This window comes from Thermothielavioides terrestris, chromosome 2, assembly GCF_000226115.1.
Source record: "Thermothielavioides terrestris NRRL 8126 chromosome 2, complete sequence".
In the NCBI taxonomy this organism is placed as follows: domain Eukaryota; kingdom Fungi; phylum Ascomycota; class Sordariomycetes; order Sordariales; family Chaetomiaceae; genus Thermothielavioides; species Thermothielavioides terrestris.
In genome coordinates this window covers 5,866,652-5,889,760 of record NC_016458.1, presented here as the reverse complement: position 1 = coordinate 5,889,760, position 23,109 = coordinate 5,866,652, and the positions used below count along the sequence as shown (strand labels likewise).

Sequence of the window (23,109 nt, the reverse complement as noted above, 5' to 3'; positions counted from 1 at the left end):
CTGGTTGAGTGCAGGTTGGTCACTGCACACCACCAACGAGACAGTCACGAGAATGGAGGCGAAGTCACGCATGTTTGCCGGCTTTGACAGCTCGGCTTTCACGCGAGTACTGGCAGCGACCAACTGGGACCGAAACCACCCCAGGACCTGGAGCACCATGTACTTAAGCAGCCGGGTGCCTGGGCCCTGCCCGAGCACAACGGGCACCCCTCCTCCCATCTCACTGTCTTGAGCCGACTAGCGATACGCTTCTGGCAATCATTATTCTCCTGGCAAAAGGAGCTACAACAACACCAGCGTTTGCAACACTAACAGCACTGCTTCCGCGTTCACCTACACCAGCACTACGAGTGAGCATTCTCCTGCAGGCCCAGCTGCCAGTCAATGCTAATCGTTCATGCTCTCTGGCCCTTCTGTCAGGCAGACAGTGACAAAACTCTCTCTGCCGTGTCCCCTGAGTCAACCAAGCAGTTCATAACATGGCCGGGAATACCGTCGAGTTCCCGATGTCGGTCTCCAAGACCGACGTGGATAGCAACGAGTTCGACATTGGAGACTTCACTCCACGGCTGTTGACTCACCCTGTGCTGCTCTCGGCATTAAACTCGCACGTCCGCCATTGTTGGATTGAGTTTCTGCTCACCAACGAGGTCAAACCCCACGTTATTTTCAAGTTCAACTTTACCGAAGGGTACCAGGTTGGAGGCAGAAATTTTGTATCTTGCCGACTGTCCATGGAATTGCACCGTGATGAGAATGGTCATCAGGGACCAGGCGCCTGTTTACTCAAGGTCTGTTCCTATACTGGAAGAACAGCCCGCGCACGGGCTGCCTTTCAATTCCAAGTCAGCCGTCCGTGGCCGCTTTCGGAGGCCATCAACGCGATCTGCGGAACCCACAGGCGCTTGCCGGACTCCATGAGAAGCAACTTGGCTGTCTTCCACTTTGTGGAAATTCCACACGGCGGTTCACCTCTTTACGATGGATGCCGGGATTGGATGTAAGTTCGCTCATCTGGCCTCTCCCCGTCCTGCCCTCTTAGGTCTTGTGAGATACAGCAGAACATCCCGTCACGAGTGTGGGGCTCTCTTCCCCACATGAACTGACATCGCTGACGACTTGCCTTTGTTCACATTCAACGTCTTTGTAGCGCCCAAGTTTTCGTTCGTCTGCATTATCTCGGCTTGGTGGCATGGGATATCGAGGGCATCGTAAGCCCAGAACAGGCCGAGGAGTTATCGCCAGACAAGGAACCTGAGCTGTATGACTCTAACCGCGAAAGGTTCCGTCCCCTTCCCGGCAGCGATTGCCCCCCGATCGACTGGCACACGGCTGGGTTTCACGACGTCATCGGCAAGTTCTTCCAGAAGCCCGAGCGGAAGGTGTTCCTGGACGAGTCGGGAAAACAGTACATCGCCCCAATGATATACTATCGCCGCCTCGACCTGGAAGAGGGGATGGTGCTGAGCAGCGTCACACGGTTCTACCAATCACAATCGGTGCCACATCGTGCCCTGCCTTACAGGAGCCAGCGCTAACCACGACAATTCGGGCCCCTTGGCGGCCTCTTCATATCTTCTGCTATGCCTTCTGGCCATGGAGGAACCGGTGGCCCTGCAGCTGCCGGTGGCCCTGGAGGCTACGGGGCCTATGAGGGCAGCGGAGCCTACCACGGGGGCGTTACCCGAGGGCTGAAGGAAAAGTGGGGATTTTCGCAGCCGTCTCTCCTTCCAGGAGAGAGGGGCACAAAATTGGCGGACACCCCTATAAAAAAACGACACCTACCTCTAACCACTAGTAACCCTAACCCTCGGGAAAATAAGCTACCTATAACCCTAACCCTAAGGCAAAAGAACTAAAAGTCTTTTAAAAGAAAAAATAGAGAGCTATTCTATTAAAAACTATAATTTTAAAATTTTATTGAGTTTAGTTAAGTGGTTGCTGAGATATTTAAAGTTTTGTCTTGCACTAACAAAGTTTGGTGTAGATTAGGTGTATCGGTGATTGTCCGCCAATTATGTGACGTCCGCCAATGTTGTGCCCCTCTCTCCCGGAAGCGAAAATCCCTACTTTTCCTTCAGCCCTCGGGTACTTAATAAATTCATGACGGTAGGTCGGTCGGACAAGCCCTTCTTGTGTAGGGGAAATTGGGGTTCCAAAATCACCGGCAAAGAAGACAGTCTCTCACTTTCTTCTCTATTTTTTTTTTTCATTTTTTTTTTCATCTTATAAAGGAACGTCAGTGCATTTCTACAAGCAAATCCTTCATTGAGGCTCTTACTACAAGACTACCTACCTATTGTTGCATTCATAGAGACAACGAGTCATGATTTTGCTGTGGGAGATGACAGTCCTTATTGCGAAACCTTGCCCTCTACAAGCGCCTGAATCAAACTTCGCGCTCTCCTTTGTCATTCATCCATCGCCATCGAGCCAGCGTCAAGCGAATCTTGAGACCCGTCACTCGCCGCACTGGATTGCCTAGGTCAATCAAGTTAGTCGAGGGCATAAAATAATGAAAGCGAAAAGACAGAGAAGAGAGAGAAAAACAAAGAAAAGAAAAGAAAAGAAAAAGAAAATTGCATTTCCAAAAAGACTTACGAATCACAAGTCAACCTCCTCCCCATAGTCCTCCTTCCCCCGACCGCCCTCATCCTGACCCCATTCCCAGCCCGATCCGGGCCATCCCCATCCCTGGGTCCGTCCCCATCCAACCCAAGCCCATCCCCCCATGCGCCGCCCACCCTCGAGGCCTGGGACGAGGACACCACGGCATCCCAGCACGCGCCGCCGGCGCTCCACACGCGGCGGCGCGCCTCGCGCGCCATGCGCGGGTCCCGCAGGTCGGCCACGGCCGGGTCGTCCCGCCAGAAGAGGTAGATGTGCCCGAACTGGTCGTAGACGGCCTGCAGCGAGGGGGTCGCGCAGCAGGTGGTGATGATGCCGCTGTCGCTTGTCGGGGCGGCGGCGTTGTCTGCTGATGATGACGATGATGGTGGTGGCGGTGGTGATGGTGATGGTGATGGTGGTGAGGAGAGGAACGGCCGGGTCATCAACTCGAGAACCGGGCGGGTGGCGGCGCAGGTGCCGCAGCGCCAGGAGACCGGGACGCGCAGCGCGTCGGGGGCGGTCAGCTCTTCGGGGAGGAGGGAGGACGCGGATGAGGGTGGGCTGATGTACGCGGGCGGGAAGGGCGCTGGCGGGGGAAGCGGTCGGGGCGGTCGTGCTCGGGGTAGTGGTGAAGTTGGAAGGTCCATTGCTGACATGTGTGTCTGATTACGCGCCGGGTAATAAGTGGAAAGCCGGCCGCTGGCGTGTGATGTTGGCCTAATTCTCAGGAGCGTAGGTCGGAAAGTCAAGGATGGCGGGATCGGCGGACGCAGAGTGAAATGGAACCAAAGTCAGATACGCTGAGGCTTCGATATGGCCGATCCAGCCAAGGTTAGTTTTCGGCAAGTTGAGCACTCTCGGCGATGGTGAGAATGGCGGGGATCGGCCTTGATAAGGCAGGAGGAGCTGAGTGTGCCGAACCCCAAGTAAGCTCCCGGAGTCCGACCGGGGGGTTTTGCCGAATCAGGTGGCCAGATGGCCACGGAACAACGAGAGTAACCCCGATATGAATCCCCGCAGGCAACGTTTCCGCAGAATAGGCTGGATGGGTGTGCTGATATAGCGCTGTGTCGCTGCTAACTATTGTCCCGGAGTCTAGACTATGGAGCCAGGTTCGTGGGAGAACTGGACGCTGCGAACCAGCTGGCATGGCGTTGAGTCGGGACTTTTATCCTCTGCCCACCGAGGGCTCCGAGGGGTACACATAAGCGTGAGAGGAAACGGACCGAGACCCGCCACATTCTGGCATCGGGCTAAGTCGCGGACTTTCCCCAACGGGAAGGCTGTGAAGTGCGACAGTCCTTGCAGGGGAACATGTCCACGGTCAGACGTCGACACTGAATTACGGTCAAATGAAAGCAACCGAAAGAAGGGCGGGTACAGTCCTGGGAAGCTTCACGTGCGCGATGCCAGATGCGCCGTGTATTGAAAGCCGGCCCTGGCAGTTTCTCTGTCCTCCTGGTTCGGGTGTCTAGGGGCGCTAGAATGTCGTACCGTTCCAACTCCCTCGGGCGTCCCCGCCACGCCGCTGCCCCGAGTTGGCCTGGACATGCGGGACAGATGGGGACGCGCCTCACTCCCGTATCTAATCAGAGTCCCAGCAGTGTAAATGTAGTCCTCGCCAACTCGGCCCCAACTGTAGGTCTTCTTGCCCCCCAACTTCACCCTCCACTCCCTGAACCTGAGGCTCAAGGGCCTGCGTGGAATTGAGCCAGTCACCGATACTTCGAACCCTCAGTGATGTGAACGATAGAGTCAGTGTTTCTTAACGGGGGAAATGGGCATCGCTCAACCTTTCTACCCCAGATTCGACAGAGAGGACACCAGCTGCTCATCCTAGCTTGATGGATTTGAATTGAAAGAGACCCCCGTTAAGATTGCCGCCCACGCTACCCTGTGGTTACCCTACATCTCCTCTATCGGAAAAACATGCCAGCCATCCCAGAACCTGTGTTCTTACAGATCTTAGCCCATGAATGCGGAAGAGATGGCTGGTCTGCGCAATATCAGCGCCGCTTCACTCCTAGTAATCCTCCCCGCCGTTATCTCCGAACGGGTCAAATTCCTCCTCTCCGTCCTGGAAGTCGTCTTCGCCCCCAAACTCCTGGTCGCCCTCGCCCTCGTCTTCGTCCTCCTCGTCGGGCGGTGCAAGCGCCCTGGCGGCCTTCTCTCGCGCGGTAGCAGCGGCCGCCGCCGCGGTGGCTGCTGACGTCTGGTTCTGCGCCTCGTCGGCATCCGAGCCGCCCTCGTCGTCGCTCTCGACATCACTCCCCGCGCTGCTGGGGAGGGCGCTGCGGCTGCCGACCGAACTGGCGCCGCCGTACGTGCTGCCAGGGCCGCCCTTGGTGAACTCGAACAGGTTGCCCATCCGCTGGTAGTCCAGCTTGGTGCTGATGGCCCGGGTGCGCAGCATGTTCTGCGCAGCCTCGGCGGCGGAGCTGGCGGGCGTGGCCTGGCCTTCTCCGATGCGCGGTTTCCTGGCGCGCCCGCTCCTCTGCTTGACCGGCTTGCCTTTGGACGTCTTGGCTTCGAAGATCTTCTGCTGCATCTTGCGCAAGTAGTCCTTGTTGTGGTTGACCCAGATCATCTCCTTCATCATCACGTCTTTCTCCGTGAGTTTGCAGAACATGACCTCCGGGTCGTCTTTGAATTCGTCCTCGTGCACGATGGGGTCATCCGAAACCTTGGAGATGGGCGTGAAGCGGGGGTCCGAGGGGTCAGGAACGAGTTGGTTGGTGGTCGTCTCCGCCGCCGTAATAGCAGGTGAATCCGTTTGGGCAGCGAACCGCTGCTCGCGCCGCCGCTCGATATCTTGAGTAACAAGTGCGGACGCGTCGATCAAGGCAGGATCGTTCAGATGGCCTTGCATCTCCTGTTCGAGCTCGTTCTCCTCCTGCTCCCATGCTTCGTCGATAGTCAATTTCGGCTTTCTCCTCCCTTTGCCCGCGGCAAACCCATCGCCGGGGCTTGTGGTCGAAGGGTCCTTTCTCGGCTTGATCTTCATATTTTCCATGCCCGGGACTTGAATCCCCTGTGCCGCCGCCATGGCCATCTCGCTGCTCGGGTCCAGCTCCTCTTCTACTTCCTCATCCTGGGGGTCCCCAAACTCGCCTGCCAGTTCCTCGAGCTGATTTTCAACGTCTGCCGTTGCAGCATTGGCAATGGAGAGTTCCTCGGCAGTCGGTATGCGTATACGAACGCCAGCGCCACTGTCGTTGACAGCAGGTGCGGATGAGCATTCCCCGTGCGGTTCCGGCGCCGACGGCGCTGCTCCCTCCGTGGAGGCTTCTTGGAGCGCCGGGTCGATGGGAACAGAGGGCGGCTGAGACTCGTTCGAGTCCAGCTTCTGCCGTTTCGCAGCACCCTGCTCCTCCGATCCTTCGCCGGACGGGCTCGTGGCAGGGTCAACTTCATTCGCCTTCCGCTTCCTCTTTCTGACTCTCTTCGGATGCTTCTCCTGCCACTCCTTCGTCTGCTTGTAGACGAACGGCGGGTCGTGTGAGGTCTCGGGGAAGCTCTCGGCTTCCTGGAACTGGGCGACCGTCATCTGGGCCGCGGGCACATTGGCGAACTCCTCCATGCGCTCCTGCAGGGTGGCCATGGTAACCTTGGCGATGTAGACCACCTCGCGGACGGTGCGGCGGTAGTTGTGCGCGCGGGCAGCCATGATGAGTGCGGCACCGCAGATGCCGGCAGGCCGGCGGCCGTGGGTAATGTTGTCATGGCGCATGCGCTGGGCAATGCGCACGGCTGAGAGAGCCACCTTGTTGGTGTCGTGGAGGAACTCGAGCTTGCTGGCGAAGCGGAAGATGAGATCCTCGATGATGATCGGCTTGGTGCCCTCTTTCAGGTTGGGATGAGAGTTGAGCAGGTCTTTGTAGCTTTTTCCGAGCAAGAAGACGTCCGTCTTGATGATGTCGGCCAAGTCAATCAGCATGACCTTGTTGTGATCCTCCTTCCGGCAGATGGCGTAAAGGCAGACCGCAGCCACCGTGTGCTTGCGTCGGCCCTGAATGAAGTTGCTGGTCGACGCAGCCCTGTACAACCGGTGGGCTTTGTCGACCAGGTGGAGCGGTATGCGCAGCTGGTGCGCAAACTGGTTCATGATCTGCTTCGCCTCCCTAAGGCTGCGTTCGCGGGCCTCGCTCCCGCCAGCACCGGGGACGCGTCGAAAGGCGGGCCCGCTGGCAGTAGGGCGGATGCTGCCTTGATCGGCGGCAAGATAGCTACCATGGACCACGGCGGCACCGGAGGCAGTCTCACCAAAGGTGATCTCGGCGACGATGTTGCTCTCGTACATGACACGGCCGCAGTTCTGGCAGACCCCATCACGGACGTCGGACTTCTCACACTGCGGATTATTGCACACCGGCCCCGAGGAGGTGGCGGGAGCGGCGGGAGCGGCGGGCGCGCTCACTGGTGGCGAGGACGCTACAGACCTCTCGCGGATGCGCTGCTCCCGGTGCATGATGCGGCGGACGTTGTTCACCCGTTTAGGCTTGGGCTTGCGCTGGGGCTTGTCCGAGCCCCCGCCGGCTTTGATCACGGGCGGAGAGGACATTGTTGCTGTGGATGTGACAATGTGGGGAGATCAGCCTGATGCTGTGGTTTGGGTTCGTTACATAGGGGTCGTGTGAGCCCCTGCCTGGTGAGCCTTGGCGGGTTGACAGCGAGAGCGAGGATGGCGGGTTGCAGCGATGGAAACGATGCCAGCGAAGTCGGGTCGTCCCCGACCAAGGTCGTCGAGACTGCCTTGTGTTCTTTCGTACGGCGCTTTCCTCCGTGATTCTAGGCCATTGCCGCCTCGCAAGCAACAATTCTTCTGGATGAAAAGGACGTGTTAGACGATTGGTGAGAAGGAGGTGAGTTGGGGGTACTGGTGGTGGGCGAAATTGTCGGTCGGAGTCACTGGTGGGGTCGAAATTTCTGAAAGAATCGCAGTTAGCCCAGCGGAGTGTGTGGGAACCACAAGAAAACCCTCAAAAGCTCGGGCCACCCTGCTGATGAGTCAAAGGCGCAGGGGTCAGAGCATCACGGTTCGAACTGATGTTGAGGCAGCTTAAATTTGAACGTTAACCAAGATCGAACTTTAACGTCATGGCCCCACACCCAAGCATTGAAAAGACCCCGCCATTCCGGGAACAGGCACTGCTTCACCAAGCCCATTTTGACCCCCGCCGAGTATTATCCGCCGAAGGGTGCTGAATACGCATGAGAGCGAATGATCGAAAGCTCATGCAGCAGCAATGCGGGTATGCGGGCCGTTGGATGGATCATGAAGTTGAGCCGGTGCCTTGTGATCCGTTTCTGGCCCGACGAGTTCTTTCCGCTGCAGCCTCGGAAACTGCCGCGTCTGGCATGCAACGTAGGCATGAGACCGCGGACTGCGCAATGCCATTTACCCACTAGTGGAACGTGTTGTCTCTTGCCTCTCGTATCCCACAGGGCGGGCGCGCCTCCGGACCGCAGCCAAGTATAAATGGGAGGGTGCTGGCGGTTGGGTCCAATCTTAGCCTCTGAGGAGTCGCAGACCACACAAACAACTGGAACACAGCGAACTCGCCATGGCGCCCTCGGACACGTTCACCATCACTGCCGCCCCGGGCACCGACATCTGGCGCAAGCCGCCCGCGACAGATGTCTTTAACGGTACATAGAGCTTGGCGCCCCAAGTCCCTGCCTGACCCCAAACCACCCCGCTCCCCAACACCTACCCCATGCACTCCTAGTATGTGTTCCCAAACGGCATAACTAACACCCGCCACCACCACCACCACCCCCATCTCAGCACCGACCGCCCTCCCCGAATCCAGCACGACCACAGCCACCAACCTGCGCACCTCCGGGCCCCTAACCTCCTTCCTCTCGGCCCGCCTATCCCTCAACTTCACCCCAAAGGAGCAGTACGACCAAGGCGGCCTGCTCCTCAGCTTCTACCGCCGCAACCCCCCCTCCAACGCCAGCGACAGCCCCGCTCCGCACCAAAAACCACAAAAATGGATCAAGGCCGGCGTCGAGCATTACAACGGCGCGCCGCGCCTGTCGACCGTGGCGTGCGACGCCTGGGCGGACTGGTCCGTCGCCGACCTGCATCCTTCTCCCTCCTCCACCAATACCGCCGCCGCCACCACCACCACAACCGAGACAGGGTGGACGACGCTGCTGGTGGAGAAGGACCAGGACGGCAACGGCACGGGCGTGTGGGTGTACCGGGTGGCGGAGGCGACGGGGGAGAAGGTGCCGCTGCGGGAGGTGTGCTGGGTGTTTGGGGACGCGCCGGAGGAGTGGGACGTGGAGGTGCGGGCGATGGCAGCGCGGCCGGCGAAGGGGGCGGAGGGGGGCTTGGTGGTGGAGTTTGCGGGGCTGGAGGTGAAGTGGGCGACGTGATCACGTTCGGGGAGTAATGGGAAGTAAAGTCACGACGGATGAATGATGATGGGTGGTGGCTGGCATGTCGCATGTACCTACTTATTCACATCGCAATGCATGTCACGGGAAAAGGGGAGTTACATAGGGACGACAGTATGAGGTGGCCGAATATTTTCCATTACCTAGCCCCTCAAGCGGGCGTAGAGTTGAGCTGGAATCGGACTAAGGGGTCGCTGGCTCCCTCCATCGAGGAGGGAGGGCGCAACAACCCCTTGCCCGACCCGATGATAGAAAGCCCGAGTTCATCAAGAAGTCAAGGTCGTCATCATCATGTATCGTTACAAACGAGTGACCGCCCAAACTCTGCGCGGCGAGAACATTGCAAGCAACCATGCAGGCGCTTTGGGGAGGGGCTGTGCTTGCCCCGCCCCCTTGCCAACCATGACCATCCGGATCCAATGTGTCCTTTTTAGACAAAGGAGATTTATACGCGGCCGAGCGCGTGAGAGTGGTGTCGATGAGTGGCAGCGAAGAGAGCGCGCGGCGGATTAAGTCACCGTCCCGGCCCCCTCAACATCCCCCATCTTGTTCCAGTCTGAGTGGCGTGTTGCGGCTCCGACTCCAAGCCTCCTTGTATGTTTCCGAACGCCTGGGAACGAAAAATCCCATGACAAACAAGTCCAGCCCAAGCAGACAGAGCGACAGAAAGAACACGATCCATGGTTGTTGTGAGATGGGTGCCCAAGTGCGGCGAGATCGAACGGCGTGTGTTGTCTTGTCGAAGATTGGCCGTCGAGGATGTGTGCCGAGAGGCCGTGCCTCCCCTGGTTTGCGACCTCCTTTCCGCCTGGTGTCCTTTTCTTCTTCTGCGAATCGTTCGACCAGCGACGATGCCAACCAATCTGATGCAATCCGGAAAAAGCAAAGAACGCCGGGGATCCGTGAAAAGCCCAAACCAGACTGGTCTCCGAAAACAGCGCAAACCGAGAATCAAGAAGAGAACTGAGACAGTCGAGGGGGGCAGCGAGCTGCGCACGTCTTCCTGCACACGCCCACATCGTGTATCGGCATTAAGCCCCTCTCGCTCCGCAGATCTTGAACCCTAAATTGGTCGGCCAACCTCGCGAGAAGTGAAGATGTTTCACAGAATGAAAGATCTCCCAAATGGTGTTCCAATCTGGTGCCAAGATATGGGAGCTCGATGAGAAAAGACCCAAACGCCGGATGTTGGAAGAGCAGAGAAAGACGCAACCCTCGTTGGCCGTTCCCTACTTGTGAGTATCCCCAAATTACGCCGTGGAACGCCAGAAACCCGTCCGTTACGCATCAATGTACAATGTGACCCGGCCTCTCAGATCGTCTTCGGGGTCCGCGCGTTGCTCGCCTCGATGACGTCGTCGAGGTGGTTGCACATGGCGACGAACAGGTCGAAGAACAGCTTCCCGCTTCCCGGGCCGTACACGTCGCTGCCGCACTTCTCCATCTCGGCCTGCATGGTGCCGCTGCGCTTGAAGGTCTTGCGGCACCGGATGATGAGCGCCAGGTAATGGGCGCGCAGGCGGCTGTCCGAGTCGGGCGTGTTGGCGTAGCAGTACTGCGCGCTGCGGAGGATCGTGCCGACGTCGATGCCGGACTGCAACCCTTGCTTCCGCAGCGCCAGCCTCTTGAGCTCCTCGAGCCCGTAGCGCTCCGCGGCGCAGTAGATGACCGTGTCGCGGAGCACGTACTGACCGATGCTCGGGAGGTACACGGTCGCCTCGACAGCCGAAGGGGTCTGGGGGGTCTGCCCTGCGCGACCACCTCCGAGCTTTAGGGTTTCGTGAATCGTCGGGGAGGCTTGCGGGGTGGCCCGACGAGGGGGCAGCGCGTCCTCGAGTTCCCATGAGTTGCGCTGCTTGTTGAGCAGCAGGCGGGGATAGTAGTCGCCCTTGTAGAGATACTCGAGGATCGCGCTGAAGACCTCCGGCTCCTCGTCCGGGAGCGAGATCCTCCGATTCTGCGCATCGACATAGGTGCCGCGCAGGACCTTCTCGAAAAAAGGCGCCTGGCACAGCACGTTCTCGTGCGCTGCGAACAGCCGCGCCTCGCTGCCCACCACTAGGGTGATGATGGGCGAGGGCGCGAGGGACTTGTCATCGAGCCTCGCCTGCGAAGTCTGCATGCGCGAGGCCTCGTCGCCCCGGAGCGACCGCTGCAGTTTCGACACTTTCTGCGGATCCCGCGTGGCAGCCCTCCTCGTCAGCCTCGCAGACTTGTCCACTCGGTGTTGCGAATCCATCGTCGTCGAGGCAGCCTCCCGCTGGGAGGTGCTGGCGTCGCGGCTTCGAAACGAGCGCTTGAACATGGTGGCGGTCTGCGGTTCGGCGGTTTGCGGTATTTGACTGTAAGTTGACGAGGGGATTATGGTACAGGTGCCCGACGAACACGGGAATAGGAAATGATGGCGAAGGGAAAGACAGACGCCACCGTTTCCAAGCGATAAGAGAGCGACGAAAGAGAAGGAAGGACTCGGAGGTAAAAGAGTGTAAAGGATAGACGCACAAAAAAACGATTGACGGGGTCCGGGCGGCGTTATCCCAGAGAGAGAAAACTCCTGAGACAACTCCAGCAACAGCTTTGCGACCCTTGGGTTGTGTGACGGGGGGAGGGAGAAAAAAGGAGAGAAGGGTTCAAGAAGTGGGGGGGTTAGCGGCGTATTTATACCGGCGGCTGGTGGTGAGGGGCAACGCAAGGGTCTGTGTGCCTGGGAACATCCCAGATTGGCAGGAAAAGCAGGGCTGGGGGACGACAGGATGCTGCAGCAGCAGGCCGCCTGCCTGCAGTGCTCGCCCTGCCCGCTTTCATTGGCCAAGCATCCCGTCTGGCTGGCGCGGACATTGCAGCAATTGACGTCGTCAGCAGCTTCGTCGACTTCGGCGTGAATGTGAGTGAAGGAACCTCTCCAACCAGCGGCACGGCACCTCAGCGCCCTGTTTCCTGACGTGTCTGGCAGCTTGTGCATACAAGGTATATACGACGAAGCATGGGCACCGCCGGTTTGGTGACTCCATCTCTCCGATCGTTAGGCCGTTTGATCTCACTCCCCCGGGTGCCTGCTCATCAGTGCACTCGCATCAGACGGGCCAAGAAGCCAAAACGTTACATTGGCCAGCTGAGTTGCCGTTGCATCGAATTGGGATTGATGCTGCCGTTTTCCGGCAGCACGTGAACAGTGATTGGCCATTGACAGCGAGGCATACGGCCAGCATTGCCGGACACAGCCTCACTGAAATCCAACAACTGGCAGAAGAGAAGGGGCATTCAGCTGTCGATTAATCCGCATACACTTTGTGCGCCTCGGGCTTTTTGTGATAACCCTCGGCCTTCAATGCACGCTTGCAAAGGTGGTGCCCGAATCGGCTGAAGTGCGGATGGAGTCGACAGGGGTCTTGACCCGAAAGTGCGGGAGAAGTGGGGCCAAGGCCTTGTTCAGAGCATGGTCGGAGCCCCACTGCCACTCGGCGCTAAGTTGACGTGAACATCGACGGACTCCCACGACTTCAAGCAAGGGCCAGATACCCAACACTCCACACTATGATTGGCTAGTCACAAGTACCTCGACTGCACGATCTGTGAACGGCGTTCATGGAACGGCAGGACCTGAAAACGCAAGCTCCCGGATTGGCATTGAGATACCGGTGTGGAGAAGCAGCCATCAAGAGATAGACAATTTTGGTTCGAGTTACCTTCGTGAGTCAACCATCAGGATAAAACGGTATGAGCCGGCGAACGATAAGGTATAGAGGTAACTCACAACACCCGCGCCACGCGTCCAAACGAATCCCATCCTCGTTCCATCCTCGTTCCATCCATTTGCATCGTGACATAACGTGCCAAATACTCTGCCCGAGTGCAAGCCTTCAGTCATCTCTCCCTGTTCACCCATTGTGACGTGGACGCTACGCTCGATTCCGACGAGAGCAGGCTTCCCGGGCATTCTCAACTCGACCTGCTACTCCGAGAGTCTCTTAAGCACGCCTTCTTGGCATCTGATCGGCCGCCCGCTCGTGCTCATGCTCGGAATCGGGTACCGGGCTATACTGCGTCTTCCGCGTAGCGTACTTTGCGAGCTTCTCCCGCAGTACGGTCAGGCCGTACACAGCAGCGAATGCTACACGGGGAAGGCTCCGTTAGCAACACATCCCGCTATCCTGCCATGCGGCCATGGCTCAGCCTGGGATTAATGACTCACCTGATACGCCCAAGCCTACGAAGCCGAAAGCACAAGCCGCGACGCGTCCGGCGCCCCCAATCTCCGTTGGATCCATCCAGAAAAGCGGGTATTGACCCGTCATGGTGTTGCCAATGGCTGCCCATGCGAGGTAACCCATTAAGAGATATGTCGTGGATAGGACGTGGCGGGCGACCGCCTGCAGCTTGCGTCAACCATGGTCTTCCGCTGATGCGACAAAAGACTCACATGCTGGTGTGTGATAGTGTTGAGAAACAGGACCTCGGCAATGGCGATTAGCGGTGTGACGCCGTACATGTTGATGACGGAGAATGTCTGGAGCCAGCCGTGTCCAAGCACTCCGCCATTGTCATCGCCCTTGGGAAAGCTGGCATACCCTTGGGCACCAGCAAAGTCCAATACATGGTTGCGTTCATGAAGTTGAACACAAGGGCAGCGGTGTACAGGAGGCTCGGGCAGAAGTTATTGGACGAAGACCGCGGCTGGCCTGGCTGCGAAAAGTTGAGGAGTGCCCTGATCAAGAAACAATGAACGACATCCTCGTCGTGAGCCGCGTGGCGAGAGTCGTGACGGTACCGCAGGTTCCAGAGCTGATACGCAGGGCCCTCCGTGAGCGACAAACAAACGGAGCAGAGGTTCTTCAAGGGCACGACGGACATAGCTAAGGAGGTGCCAGTGCAACTGAAGGATATATGAGAGCATCGAGAAATCGAAAAGGATGCTCCAAGGTGTCACATTGGCTGCGGCCTTCTCCGCTGCCTTATAGCGGACCAGCATGGGCACGAGAGCCGCGAGATAAGCTAGGATTCCGGCACGGAGGAAGTGCAAGGCACGCGAGCTCAGGCCGGGCCAGGCGGACCGAGAGACGAGAACGGAGATGGGCACAGAACCTTGGGTCTGTCGGGTTCCATTGTGCAAAGGAAGGGCCTGGTGATCCGAAAGGAGCGGCGTGGTCTCCTGCGACGGCATCGTGATTGCGGAAAGAGTGTCGAGGGCTTCTGCTCAGCGAGGGGGGTCCTGTAGAACTGGAAGCAGCCTACTGCAACTCCCTCCGTATGGGTAAGGGAAGGGGTTGGACAAGAGGAACTGGCGCTGGGTGAAACAGCTGAGCAAGAGACGGGATGTCATTGTGGCCAAGCTGGAAGCCTGCGCTTGTCGCCAAAAGGCATTACACATGACCGTAGGGGCTGCACCTTCCTCGCAGCACGTCTTTTTCCGGACCATGGGGGTGGCAGGCAGGGGCCTGCCTCAACATCGGGTGGAACTTCCTTTGTGAAGTATCCGAGGTTCGTAGACTGAGGCTGCACGCTTTGACGGGGGAGGTCGGCGGGAAAGAAGCCGCCCCCTTTAACCACGCCGTCCCAACAGCCAGACAGGCACGATGCCGCCTTCCGGGAGCCACCAGCGCGGTTTCCGGCGACATCAGCTCCCTGCGAGTGGCGGCAGCACGCAGGGCTTACTCGAGTGCAAGCACCTCTCGAATTCATTCAGTGATTGCATTCCACACAGTACATCAAATCCGAGCAGTTGGAGTTGAAGTCCCCTCGCGCTGGGTTTGTCCAGCCATCGATCTGGGACGAGCGAGTGGTCGAGGTTTCCGGGACGGAGTTTGGGGAAACCGGAGGTGAGGCGGCCCCACTGTTTTGTTGAATGGTTGCTGGCCAATTACCGCCCGCCAATTCAGTGCCGTGGTCACTGTGTCCATTCGAGCTGCAGCTGCCACTGCCCATCCAGGAACAACAGAACAGCTCTCAAGAAGTCGTAGGCGCACGACTCTGCAGCAACTTCATATGAGCCCATCAGCTTGCGCGGCAGCCCAATAGCGACCGTGCGCATCTTCCAAGATGCTGTCCAGCTTGCAGAACCCGCGGCAAGCTGCCGCGCAGCTCCTGAATTTCGGCCTGATCTTGTCGACCGCGTTCATGGTGGGTTTTCAAGCTCCGCGGCCGAGCAGCAACCTCGCTGCCGCTGATTTCCGAAATCTTGGCCTGCTGACCTGCCGTGTTAGACGTGGAAAGGCCTCTCAGTCATCGCCGACTCGCCGTCGCCGATCGTCGTCGTCCTCTCCGGGAGCATGGAGCCCGCCTTCCAGCGCGGCGACCTGCTCGTGCTCTGGAACCGCAACCTCTTCTCCGAGACCAACGTGGGCGAGGTTGTTGTCTACAACGTAAAGGGCAAAGACATACCGATCGTGCACCGCATAGTCAGGAAATTTGGCACTGGGTCTGTGTTCCTGCCTGCCGGGAATGGTTCAGATAGCGGGCCAAGTCCAGCTAGGGCTAACCGCTTCCTTCTTCCTCCAGGCCGGATGCGAAGCTGCTGACCAAGGGAGACAACAATGCGGCCGACGATACGGAACTTTACGCGCGCGGTCAAGATTATCTGACTAGGAAAGATATTGTTGGGTAAGGAGGGCGCGTGCCCGTCCTAACCTTCCGGCCTGAGCGCCAGACACTGACGCAGAGAGACAGGAGCGTTGTCGCGTATATCCCCTTCGTCGGTTACGTGACCATCATGCTCTCCGAGCACCCGTGGCTCAAGACCGTCATGCTGGGCTTGATGGGTCTGATGGTGGTCATGCAGCGAGAATAGCACGATGCAATGCCATACGTTCAGGGTTTCTTGCCGTGGTTCGTGACAAGCAACAGCCCAAAGCCAAATCGGCTGATCTTGCGTCCTCACTGGTTGATTGTCCTTGGAAGTGCGTGAGAAAGGACAGTCTCTTCTGCCGTCGTGGCCCGTTCACCGTGCTGTGTAATGGGGGCGTCGCATCGACCATGCAAAGAACTTGTGTCAGTGGGACGATTGCCTGGTCGGCCGAAACGGCCACTCCTTCGAAAAACTCTGCCGTTTCGGCGGACCGTCAGTTAGGACCTTTGGTAAGTCTGCCTCCGGGCCAGTTCTCATGATGTTTCAGGCATTGCTCGTTTTGTTCGTCTGCACAGAAGTCCTTCCAGTCGACGTTCAAGCATCGTGAGCGCAGCAATGCTGCGCCCAATTCCGAATAGGTACCCGCTGAGCCAAGGGTCCTGTCGGCTTGGCAAACGCCTGCCTTTCCCGTCGCGGCTCCCGTCCGCCAAGGCCCGCTAAGCCATGACCGAACGGCGCGCCGTTGGAGCCTGGATGGCGGCCTGTTCCAATCCTTCCTGTGAAGAAGTCTGGATGCAATCTTAAATAAAAACCAACACCACCGCCCCGCCGCCACCGACCGCTCTCTGTCGCTCGTTCCAACATCACGCTCGTTTTCCTTTTTCTTCATCCTGCGCTTTTTTGGTGTGTGGTTCGTACTCTTGATCGGTCCGCTCGTTCTCTGCCCCCAACCCGAGTCATCCACAACTCCTTTACACAACACACGACCAAATTTCACCCTCGCGGGAGGGCGGAGAACGATGGCAGGAGACGATGGGGCGGCCACCGAGTCGCCGATGCGATCCAGCGGGCACCAGGAAACGGCTCCTGCAGAGAATGAGGCGAGGCCTCAGCAAAGCAGGCCATCCCCGCCATTGCCTCCGAGATCTCAGGCCCCTCCTCCCCCGGCAGCTCTTCAGGGCCAGCCACTGCCACCACCATTCCCGGGTGTGCGCTTCGCTCCCCTGCCGCAAACCATACTCGCCCAGCCACCCTCCCCACTGACCGACTCCGAACGCCCACACTTCCCGGCATGGGACAAGACGAAATTGGCGTTGGGATCGTTGTCGTTGGTGGTGGCGGCAGTGATTGTTGGCGTTAGCGTCGCTTTCGGCTACTACTCTGCCCGATATTTCGGACGTTACGACCCCTCCGGCGCTGACCAGGTGGTCGGGACTTCGGGCGCTGCGGTATGTTGGAACGGCCTCTCCCTTTGGCCGTGTGTTGCTGTTCAAAACTGACCGTGACACAGGCCGGTCTCGCCATGGTCGTTACGGCGCTGGAGTTCCTGACGACATCTCTCTCCGCCCGGCGACAAGGGTTGCATCCCGGTGTTCTCGTCGCGTTCCACCTCATCACGTGGCTAGCGGCGCTTGGAGCCGTCGTCGTTACCGCCCTCTATGTTGCGTACGGCGACTTCCCTGACTACGAGGCCCCGCGGACGCGTCTCTACACGCTAGTGTCCCAATACGTGGTTTATGAGCAGGTTGTGCTTGGATTCGACTCTGTTCTTCTCCTCGCCCAGTTCATCCTCTTTGTGGGATCGTGTGTTGAGACGAATGCGGTCGAGAAAGCGAGGAGAGGAGTGGTTGTCGTGAGGGTCCCGTACCCGGCAGGTGCCCCCTACGCAGGGGGTCAATACCCGCTCTATGGGCCTCCTCAGTCGCTCGTGGCGCCGCCAGGGTCTCATCCAGGGCAGTACCCGGTGCCTTTGATGAGCCAGGTGCCACGGCAACCCGATGGCAAGACCGCACCTGCGGCGCCCGAGCCTGTCGCTCTGTACGGCGGGTACTATGCGCCTGCGCCGCCGGAAATGGCTTGGAGAGCCTCCCAGCAGCAGGCGAACACTACCCAGCCGGTGTACGAATACTACGCACCGGCACCTGCGCCCACAAACAGGTCTGCCCGGTCCTCCCAGCCCCAGTCGTCAGCTCCGCCTCCCGCGTCCGGTTCTGGGTCTCGACGGTCACAGCGCCACGCTCAGTCGCAGTCGGCTGCTTCACCGCCCCCCGCACCTCAACAAGCACCACAACAGGGGCCCTCGTAATCTGAGGAGCGTGTCTCGGAGAAGACCACATGAGTTGTCGACCTGGGCCGGAAATTCCATCAGCAAGAGGGCCTTTTTGGGGCGACGTTTACAAGTCAGCGGGCTTGAAGAGATATTGCTGGATCACGACCGTCCATCTCCATAGCCCTAATGTAATACCAGCAGTTTCTCCCTGTGAGCCCCAGGCTCTCCTCTTCTTGAGACAAGTGATTGTTGGGCACCTACTCCAAAAAACAGCCCAGTGATGACACGTCGCAGGTTGCCGTCATCTCCTCTCCATTGCCCCCATTCCCCGCCCCCTTTCTCTCCCTTCCTCCCTTCTTCCCCTTCATCCCTGACCCCACCATCCCATCATCCCCCCTCCCCCCTCCCCTCCCCAGGCGGCGGGCCTGAAAACCTAACCCCCCTTCACCCCCACTCCCCGATGTTTCTTCTCCTCCCACCGCACCTCCAACTCCCTCCGCTCCGCCACCAGCCGCCGGTTCTCCCGCTCCAGCGCCCGGATATACGCCTTCGCCCGCCGCAGCACCTCCGCCTTGCTCACCCTGCCCGCCGCCGCCGCCTCGCACACCCCTTCCTCCAGCAACTCGCGCCCCGCGTCTGTAGTCCCCCCGCCCGCGCCATCCGCGTTGTTTGCAGCCTGGCTGCCGCCGCCAGCACCACCATCGCCGCCGCCGTCGGCACCGCTGGCACGATCACTGTGATGGGGTGGTGCTGATGCCGTCCCTGTCTGGGTGGTGCCCGCTCCCTGCTCTGTGGATGCGAATGCGCTGCGGTTGGCGAGGTGGTCGGCTGGTCGCGAACCCGAACCACCGGCCTGTGGGCGCGGCGGTGTTTCATGCTCGTATTGGTGGCGATGGTGGCGGTGGTGGTGGTGGTGGTGGGTGCTCGGGGTGCCTGCGTCGTCGGCGGGCGGGAGCACGGCGAGGAGGCGGTCGAACTGCGCGTTGAGGCGCTGGCGGTACCGCTGCTCGATGACGTTGCGGTGGTTCTTCTTGCGCTTGTTGGACGGCCGGTCGGCCTTGGCTGGTGGTGGTGGGGGTGGTGGGTTGGGATCGGGGATGGAGTCGTGGGTGTGGCTGGTCTCGGGGGCCGCGCCTGGGGGCTCCTGCGTTGCTTTGGCGTTGGTCGGTGATGATGCCGTCCGTTTTAGGCGCTGAGGTGCGTGTTGGTGCCCGGGCTTTGAGCTTGTGGTTGTTCTTCCTGGTGACTCTGGCTCTGGGCTCCGGGGTCTCTTCCTCGACTCTGCCTTGTTTGAATTCAAATACTTGGGTCCATGATTGGTCTCGTCGTTTCCGTTGCTTGATTCCGTGTCTTCTTGGTTGCATATGGCCATGATCCCTAGTTGACGTGTGTCTCTCCCTGATTTTTCTTGCATGCTACCTGATGTCAATCTGGGTCGATTCAAGATGTCAGCGTTAGCGACGGGGCGTAGCCTCCAGCGGGAAGACGATGCTGTATTCAAATGGCGCACTTTGGCGTTGCTAGGATGGGCTTTACTGGTTTACAAATCGAGTAGCAAGACCTGGAGGGTGCCCGTGGTGTCAAACAGCAGTGGTAGGTAGGTATGAGGCCGGCTATCCTGGTCCAACAGCTGGACGCCTCAGCCGATGGATCACGCCACCCTCGCATGCTCACATATGCCTACTTTTAGTTCCGGTTCGCGCCTCGACATTCTAGCCGTAATTGTGCACGGAGCTGAGACTAACGAAGGGATGTTTTATTGGAATCAACATCAAGGTTATAAGCTGATAGATATGTGCCAATTAGGAACCCAAACTATCCTTTGCGTCGAGATATCACTGAATCTCGAGACAAGATACAAACACCGGGGGAAGCTAGAACGGGTGATGTATGTCATCCGGACAGCAGTCCTTGTAACTTTCTGTCCATTGTGATATCGGAATGTGCAAGGAGAGAGTATTATTCCACATTCTGATTGCCCTGAGGTCGGGCGGAATGCCAGTGACCCAAGTTGTGATCTGTGTGACCGGCCACCTTCCGGTCTGTGTTGATGGGGAGGTGGACTGGGCACATCGTTCGACCCCATCCTCCGATCGCCCATCCTCCGATCGTACCACCCGGCGCGCTCCTCACTTCAGAACTGTACTGGCCTGCCTAAATACGTTGTTCGTCTTACTCGAACCACTGTTTCCAACACGCCCGGGCTTTCACTCCAGCATCGAATGGGATAGATCGGTGGTCTGCTAATATACACGAGCATAGAGCTAATATTCAAAGCCTCTATTCCCAGAAGAAAGAGTCCGTAACATTACTAAAGATCAAGTCATAAAGAATGCCCCTACAGGCACCCCTTGGTTCTCAGCAAGTACCGCAGCTTCTAGCGGCTCGCTTACGAAGTACAGTGTATGCCGGTCGGTTATTCAGCATATGCAAAGCCAGTGAGTTAACTCTCAATTATCTCTCTCTCTCTCTCTCTCTCTCTCTCTCTCTCTTTTTTTTTTTTTTTTTTTTTTTTTTTTTTTTTTTTTTTTTTTTTTTTTTTTTTTTTTTTTTTTTTTTTTTTTTTTTTTTTAAAAAAAAAAAAATTAAAACCAGGCTTCGTTTTTCGCTCAAGGGATCTTAGGGCCGTCGCAGTATGAAAGTCGGCATCGCCAGAATCAGGCTGTCAGCGAAAGCAGACACGAAACGGTCTCTTCGCAATTCCAGCTAATTAGAACACACTAAAATCAACCATCAAGCGGGTTCCAGCCGCTTTCGACCATCTCCACAGCGCGCTTGGTAGCTTCGTCCAAGCTCTCTTCCGGCAGGCCGAGCACGGCGTTGTCCAGCTTGGGGAAGTCCAGCTCGCCCGCCTTGGAGCGCATGAAGTACTTAGCATACATGGTCTTGGCGACGCCCGTGAGCACGCCGTTGGCGAGCTCGGCCTGCCCGTCCTGGGCGCGCTTGGCGGCCGGCTCGTACGAGATGGTCCAGTCGGCGTCGGTGGTGCCGAGCACGCGGTGGAGGCTGTCGAGCATCTCGCGCTGGCTGACCTGGAAGCTGCGGATGTAGACGGGCTCGTTCTTCCAGTCGGCCAGCGCGGGCGACGCGCCCGTCTCGGGCAGGCTGAGCAGCGCGGCCACGGCCCGGCCGCACTGCTCCCAGGTGCTCGTGTTGACCACCGTCTTGCCGTCGTCGAAGAAGGTCACCTTGCGGGCCTTGATGTCGAAGCCGAACCACGGCTCGCCCAGGGCCAGGCTCCACTCGTACCACACGGCGCACGCCAGCGAGACGTAGGCCACCCCGAGTCTCTCTATCTCGTCGATCTGCTCCTTGATCACGGCCCCGTAGGTATCCTCAGCGAGCTTGGGGTTGCGGATGTCGCTGCCGTAGTTGTTGGGCATGACGTACGGCACGCCGGCGGCGGCGGCGGCCTGGACGAGCTTGCTGTGGGTGTCCCCAGGCGCCCTGACGGCGAGGGTGATGATGAGGAAGTCCTGGCCGCGCAGAGCGGCGACCAGCGTTTCCTGGTCGTTGTAGTCGACCTGGACGCGCTTGACGCCGGCCGGCAGGACACCCCTGCTCGCGGCGCGAGTCAGGGCGGTGATGGTGTGCTTGCCGGTCTTGAGCAGCGCGGACACAATGACCCCGCCGATGTGTCCAGTGGCCTGTTAACCGTTAGATATCGGAAAGCAAGCAAGGTCGAGAGCCGGCAAGAGGGATAGGTGAAGGAGGGACGTACGCCGACAACGGCTATGTTCTCGAGTGACTTGGGGGGAGCCATGCTTGGTTTGATTCGCACTTCTGGGTTAACTAGCCGAAGATGTTCGATGGGAGGTGGACGAAGTGTGAATGTGCTGCCAAACCAACTGTATTGTGTGTCCTATTTATCTGATAACGTGGAAGGCGAACACAAAGAGCTTGAACCTTGATATTTGCTTACAGGCCGCCTGACATCTGGGCAGCAGCGGGGTTAACGGGGTCTTTCGGTAGCGGGTGGGTGAAGAGACCGAACTCCGCGACAACTTGAAACATCGACACGGGATTCGCACCTTCCTTACATAAGTGCGAAGGAATTACACTGCACCATTAAACCTGCTGAGGGTGATACTAATGTTACGGTACTAGGAAGGTGCAGCTTGACCTCCACCCGACAGGTGTCGGGCACCGGGGTGCTTTAGTGTCCTATCTCCGACTCCAGTTTCCGCTTCATATCGACCGGAAGTCTGCCCGTGCCTTCTGGTAGCTTTCGACTTAAGACAGCTTCCTGCCGCTTATGGGACCCCAGCTAACGTTAGCGGCTGTCTAAGGGATAACCACCCTCACGAGAAGCAGGCAGCCGCATCCAGACTCGTGGCAGAGCAGAAGTCAATCACCCTACGCAATATGTACGGCACTGCGCGTAGCACGGAAGTTGATGCAAGTTGTTTTTTTTACTGACCTCGGAACGGGCAGCGGCATTGCGGCAGCTGGTGTCTCGTTCGAATGGCCACATCAGGTTGGCTGCTCCTGGGAGCTCGGGAAGCTGTGAGACCCGAGCTCGGACTCTTCTTCTGTGGTTGTCGGACTCAACTGTCGGTGGGATCCATCGCGCCCGGTTCCGTGCGCTAGGAAGGGATAGGTATACTCCGTAGAGTGCCAGCAGCTCCGGCATGTGGCTCGTAGTCTAACATTGGAGACTCGATGAAAGAAAGGATCAAGACAACGCCACGTTAGACCGATATGAGCGCGACGGGAAGTGGGAGAAGTGAGATTGTCGGAAGGCCCAGAAGGCCTGGAAGTCGGGGCTCGGCGCCGTTGTTGATGCTGTAACCAGGGCTGTTAGTTCCCCGGAGCTGATAGCAAAAGACACCCACCACTTGGAAAGAAAAGATTTTTTTTTTTTTTTTTAAAAAAAAAAAAAAAAAAAATTGGAAGCGAGCGAGGTGGAGCCCGAACAAGGCGAGAGGGTATCCCGACGCGGATGTTTCATATGCTGTGCAATCCGTACGCAGAGCAATTTGAAGCCAAGTCTCTCAGAGTAAAACAAGGCGGCGAATGGGGGATGACGCCGCGGCGTGCCGCTCCTTGCTTGGGTGGTTGGGCAGCGAGGGGGTTGCGTTTGGGTTTGAACGTGGGGAGGAAGGGCGGGGCGTGGAGTCATGGGACTGCGATGGACGGACCGCACGCATTTGCATTTGCGGTGGTGTATAAAGAGGCGAGTGAGGTGGCAGATGTCTGCAATCGGCTGGCTTGCTGTTGCTGCCTTCGACAATTCAAACCCAACTCTTGACACCGGAAA

General features: G+C 58.3%; 10 protein-coding genes across 10 annotated transcripts; 4 read left to right on the top strand and 6 right to left on the bottom strand.

Annotated features, from left to right (window-relative positions):
* Positions 1-479: 479 nt before the first annotated feature.
* On the top strand, positions 480-1,538 carry THITE_2128542 (uncharacterized protein; the record flags this gene model as incomplete). Its single annotated transcript, XM_003652768.1, has 2 exons — positions 480-1,000; positions 1,151-1,538. The coding sequence occupies 2 exons, from the start codon at positions 480-482 to the stop codon at positions 1,536-1,538; spliced, it is 909 nt and encodes a 302-aa protein (XP_003652816.1).
* Positions 1,539-2,460: 922 nt separating this feature from the next.
* Positions 2,461-3,257, bottom strand: THITE_110611 (uncharacterized protein; the record flags this gene model as incomplete). Its single annotated transcript, XM_003652767.1, has 2 exons — positions 2,461-2,481; positions 2,745-3,257. 2 exons carry the CDS (start codon positions 3,255-3,257, stop codon positions 2,461-2,463), a joined length of 534 nt encoding a protein of 177 aa, XP_003652815.1.
* A 1,054-nt stretch (positions 3,258-4,311) lies between these two features.
* Positions 4,312-7,978, bottom strand: THITE_2114603 (uncharacterized protein). Its single transcript, XM_003652766.1, has one exon. It carries the CDS (start codon positions 7,169-7,171, stop codon positions 4,634-4,636), a length of 2,538 nt encoding a protein of 845 aa, XP_003652814.1. The 5' UTR covers positions 7,172-7,978; the 3' UTR covers positions 4,312-4,633.
* Position 7,979: 1 nt separating this feature from the next.
* On the top strand, positions 7,980-9,262 carry THITE_2114602 (uncharacterized protein). The gene is made up of 2 exons (XM_003652765.1): positions 7,980-8,259; positions 8,399-9,262. Exons 1-2 carry the CDS (start codon positions 8,175-8,177, stop codon positions 8,995-8,997), a joined length of 684 nt encoding a protein of 227 aa, XP_003652813.1. The 5' UTR covers positions 7,980-8,174; the 3' UTR covers positions 8,998-9,262.
* Positions 9,263-10,183: 921 nt separating this feature from the next.
* On the bottom strand, positions 10,184-11,736 carry THITE_2114601 (uncharacterized protein). Its single transcript, XM_003652764.1, has one exon. It carries the CDS (start codon positions 11,321-11,323, stop codon positions 10,331-10,333), a length of 993 nt encoding a protein of 330 aa, XP_003652812.1. The 5' UTR covers positions 11,324-11,736; the 3' UTR covers positions 10,184-10,330.
* Positions 11,737-12,986: 1,250 nt separating this feature from the next.
* On the bottom strand, positions 12,987-14,179 carry THITE_2128537 (uncharacterized protein; the record flags this gene model as incomplete). Its single annotated transcript, XM_003652763.1, has 5 exons — positions 12,987-13,129; positions 13,211-13,388; positions 13,439-13,577; positions 13,613-13,701; positions 13,868-14,179. 5 exons carry the CDS (start codon positions 14,177-14,179, stop codon positions 12,987-12,989), a joined length of 861 nt encoding a protein of 286 aa, XP_003652811.1.
* Positions 14,180-14,906: 727 nt separating this feature from the next.
* On the top strand, positions 14,907-16,063 carry THITE_2114595 (uncharacterized protein). The gene is made up of 5 exons (XM_003652762.1): positions 14,907-15,135; positions 15,219-15,433; positions 15,514-15,615; positions 15,682-15,840; positions 15,913-16,063. Exons 1-4 carry the CDS (start codon positions 15,055-15,057, stop codon positions 15,800-15,802), a joined length of 519 nt encoding a protein of 172 aa, XP_003652810.1. The 5' UTR covers positions 14,907-15,054; the 3' UTR covers positions 15,803-15,840; positions 15,913-16,063.
* Positions 16,064-16,750: 687 nt separating this feature from the next.
* Positions 16,751-17,996, top strand: THITE_2114593 (uncharacterized protein). The gene has a single exon (XM_003652761.1). It carries the CDS (start codon positions 17,031-17,033, stop codon positions 17,883-17,885), a length of 855 nt encoding a protein of 284 aa, XP_003652809.1. The 5' UTR covers positions 16,751-17,030; the 3' UTR covers positions 17,886-17,996.
* Positions 17,997-18,282: 286 nt separating this feature from the next.
* THITE_2087948 (uncharacterized protein) lies at positions 18,283-19,221 on the bottom strand (the record flags this gene model as incomplete). The annotated part of the gene is made up of 1 exon (XM_003652760.1): positions 18,283-19,221. The coding sequence occupies one exon, from the start codon at positions 19,219-19,221 to the stop codon at positions 18,283-18,285; it is 939 nt and encodes a 312-aa protein (XP_003652808.1).
* Positions 19,222-20,440: 1,219 nt separating this feature from the next.
* On the bottom strand, positions 20,441-21,906 carry THITE_2114592 (uncharacterized protein). The gene is made up of 2 exons (XM_003652759.1): positions 21,571-21,906; positions 20,441-21,496 (listed from the first exon to the last, which is right to left on the bottom strand). Exons 1-2 carry the CDS (start codon positions 21,610-21,612, stop codon positions 20,576-20,578), a joined length of 963 nt encoding a protein of 320 aa, XP_003652807.1. The 5' UTR covers positions 21,613-21,906; the 3' UTR covers positions 20,441-20,575.
* Positions 21,907-23,109: the final 1,203 nt, after the last annotated feature.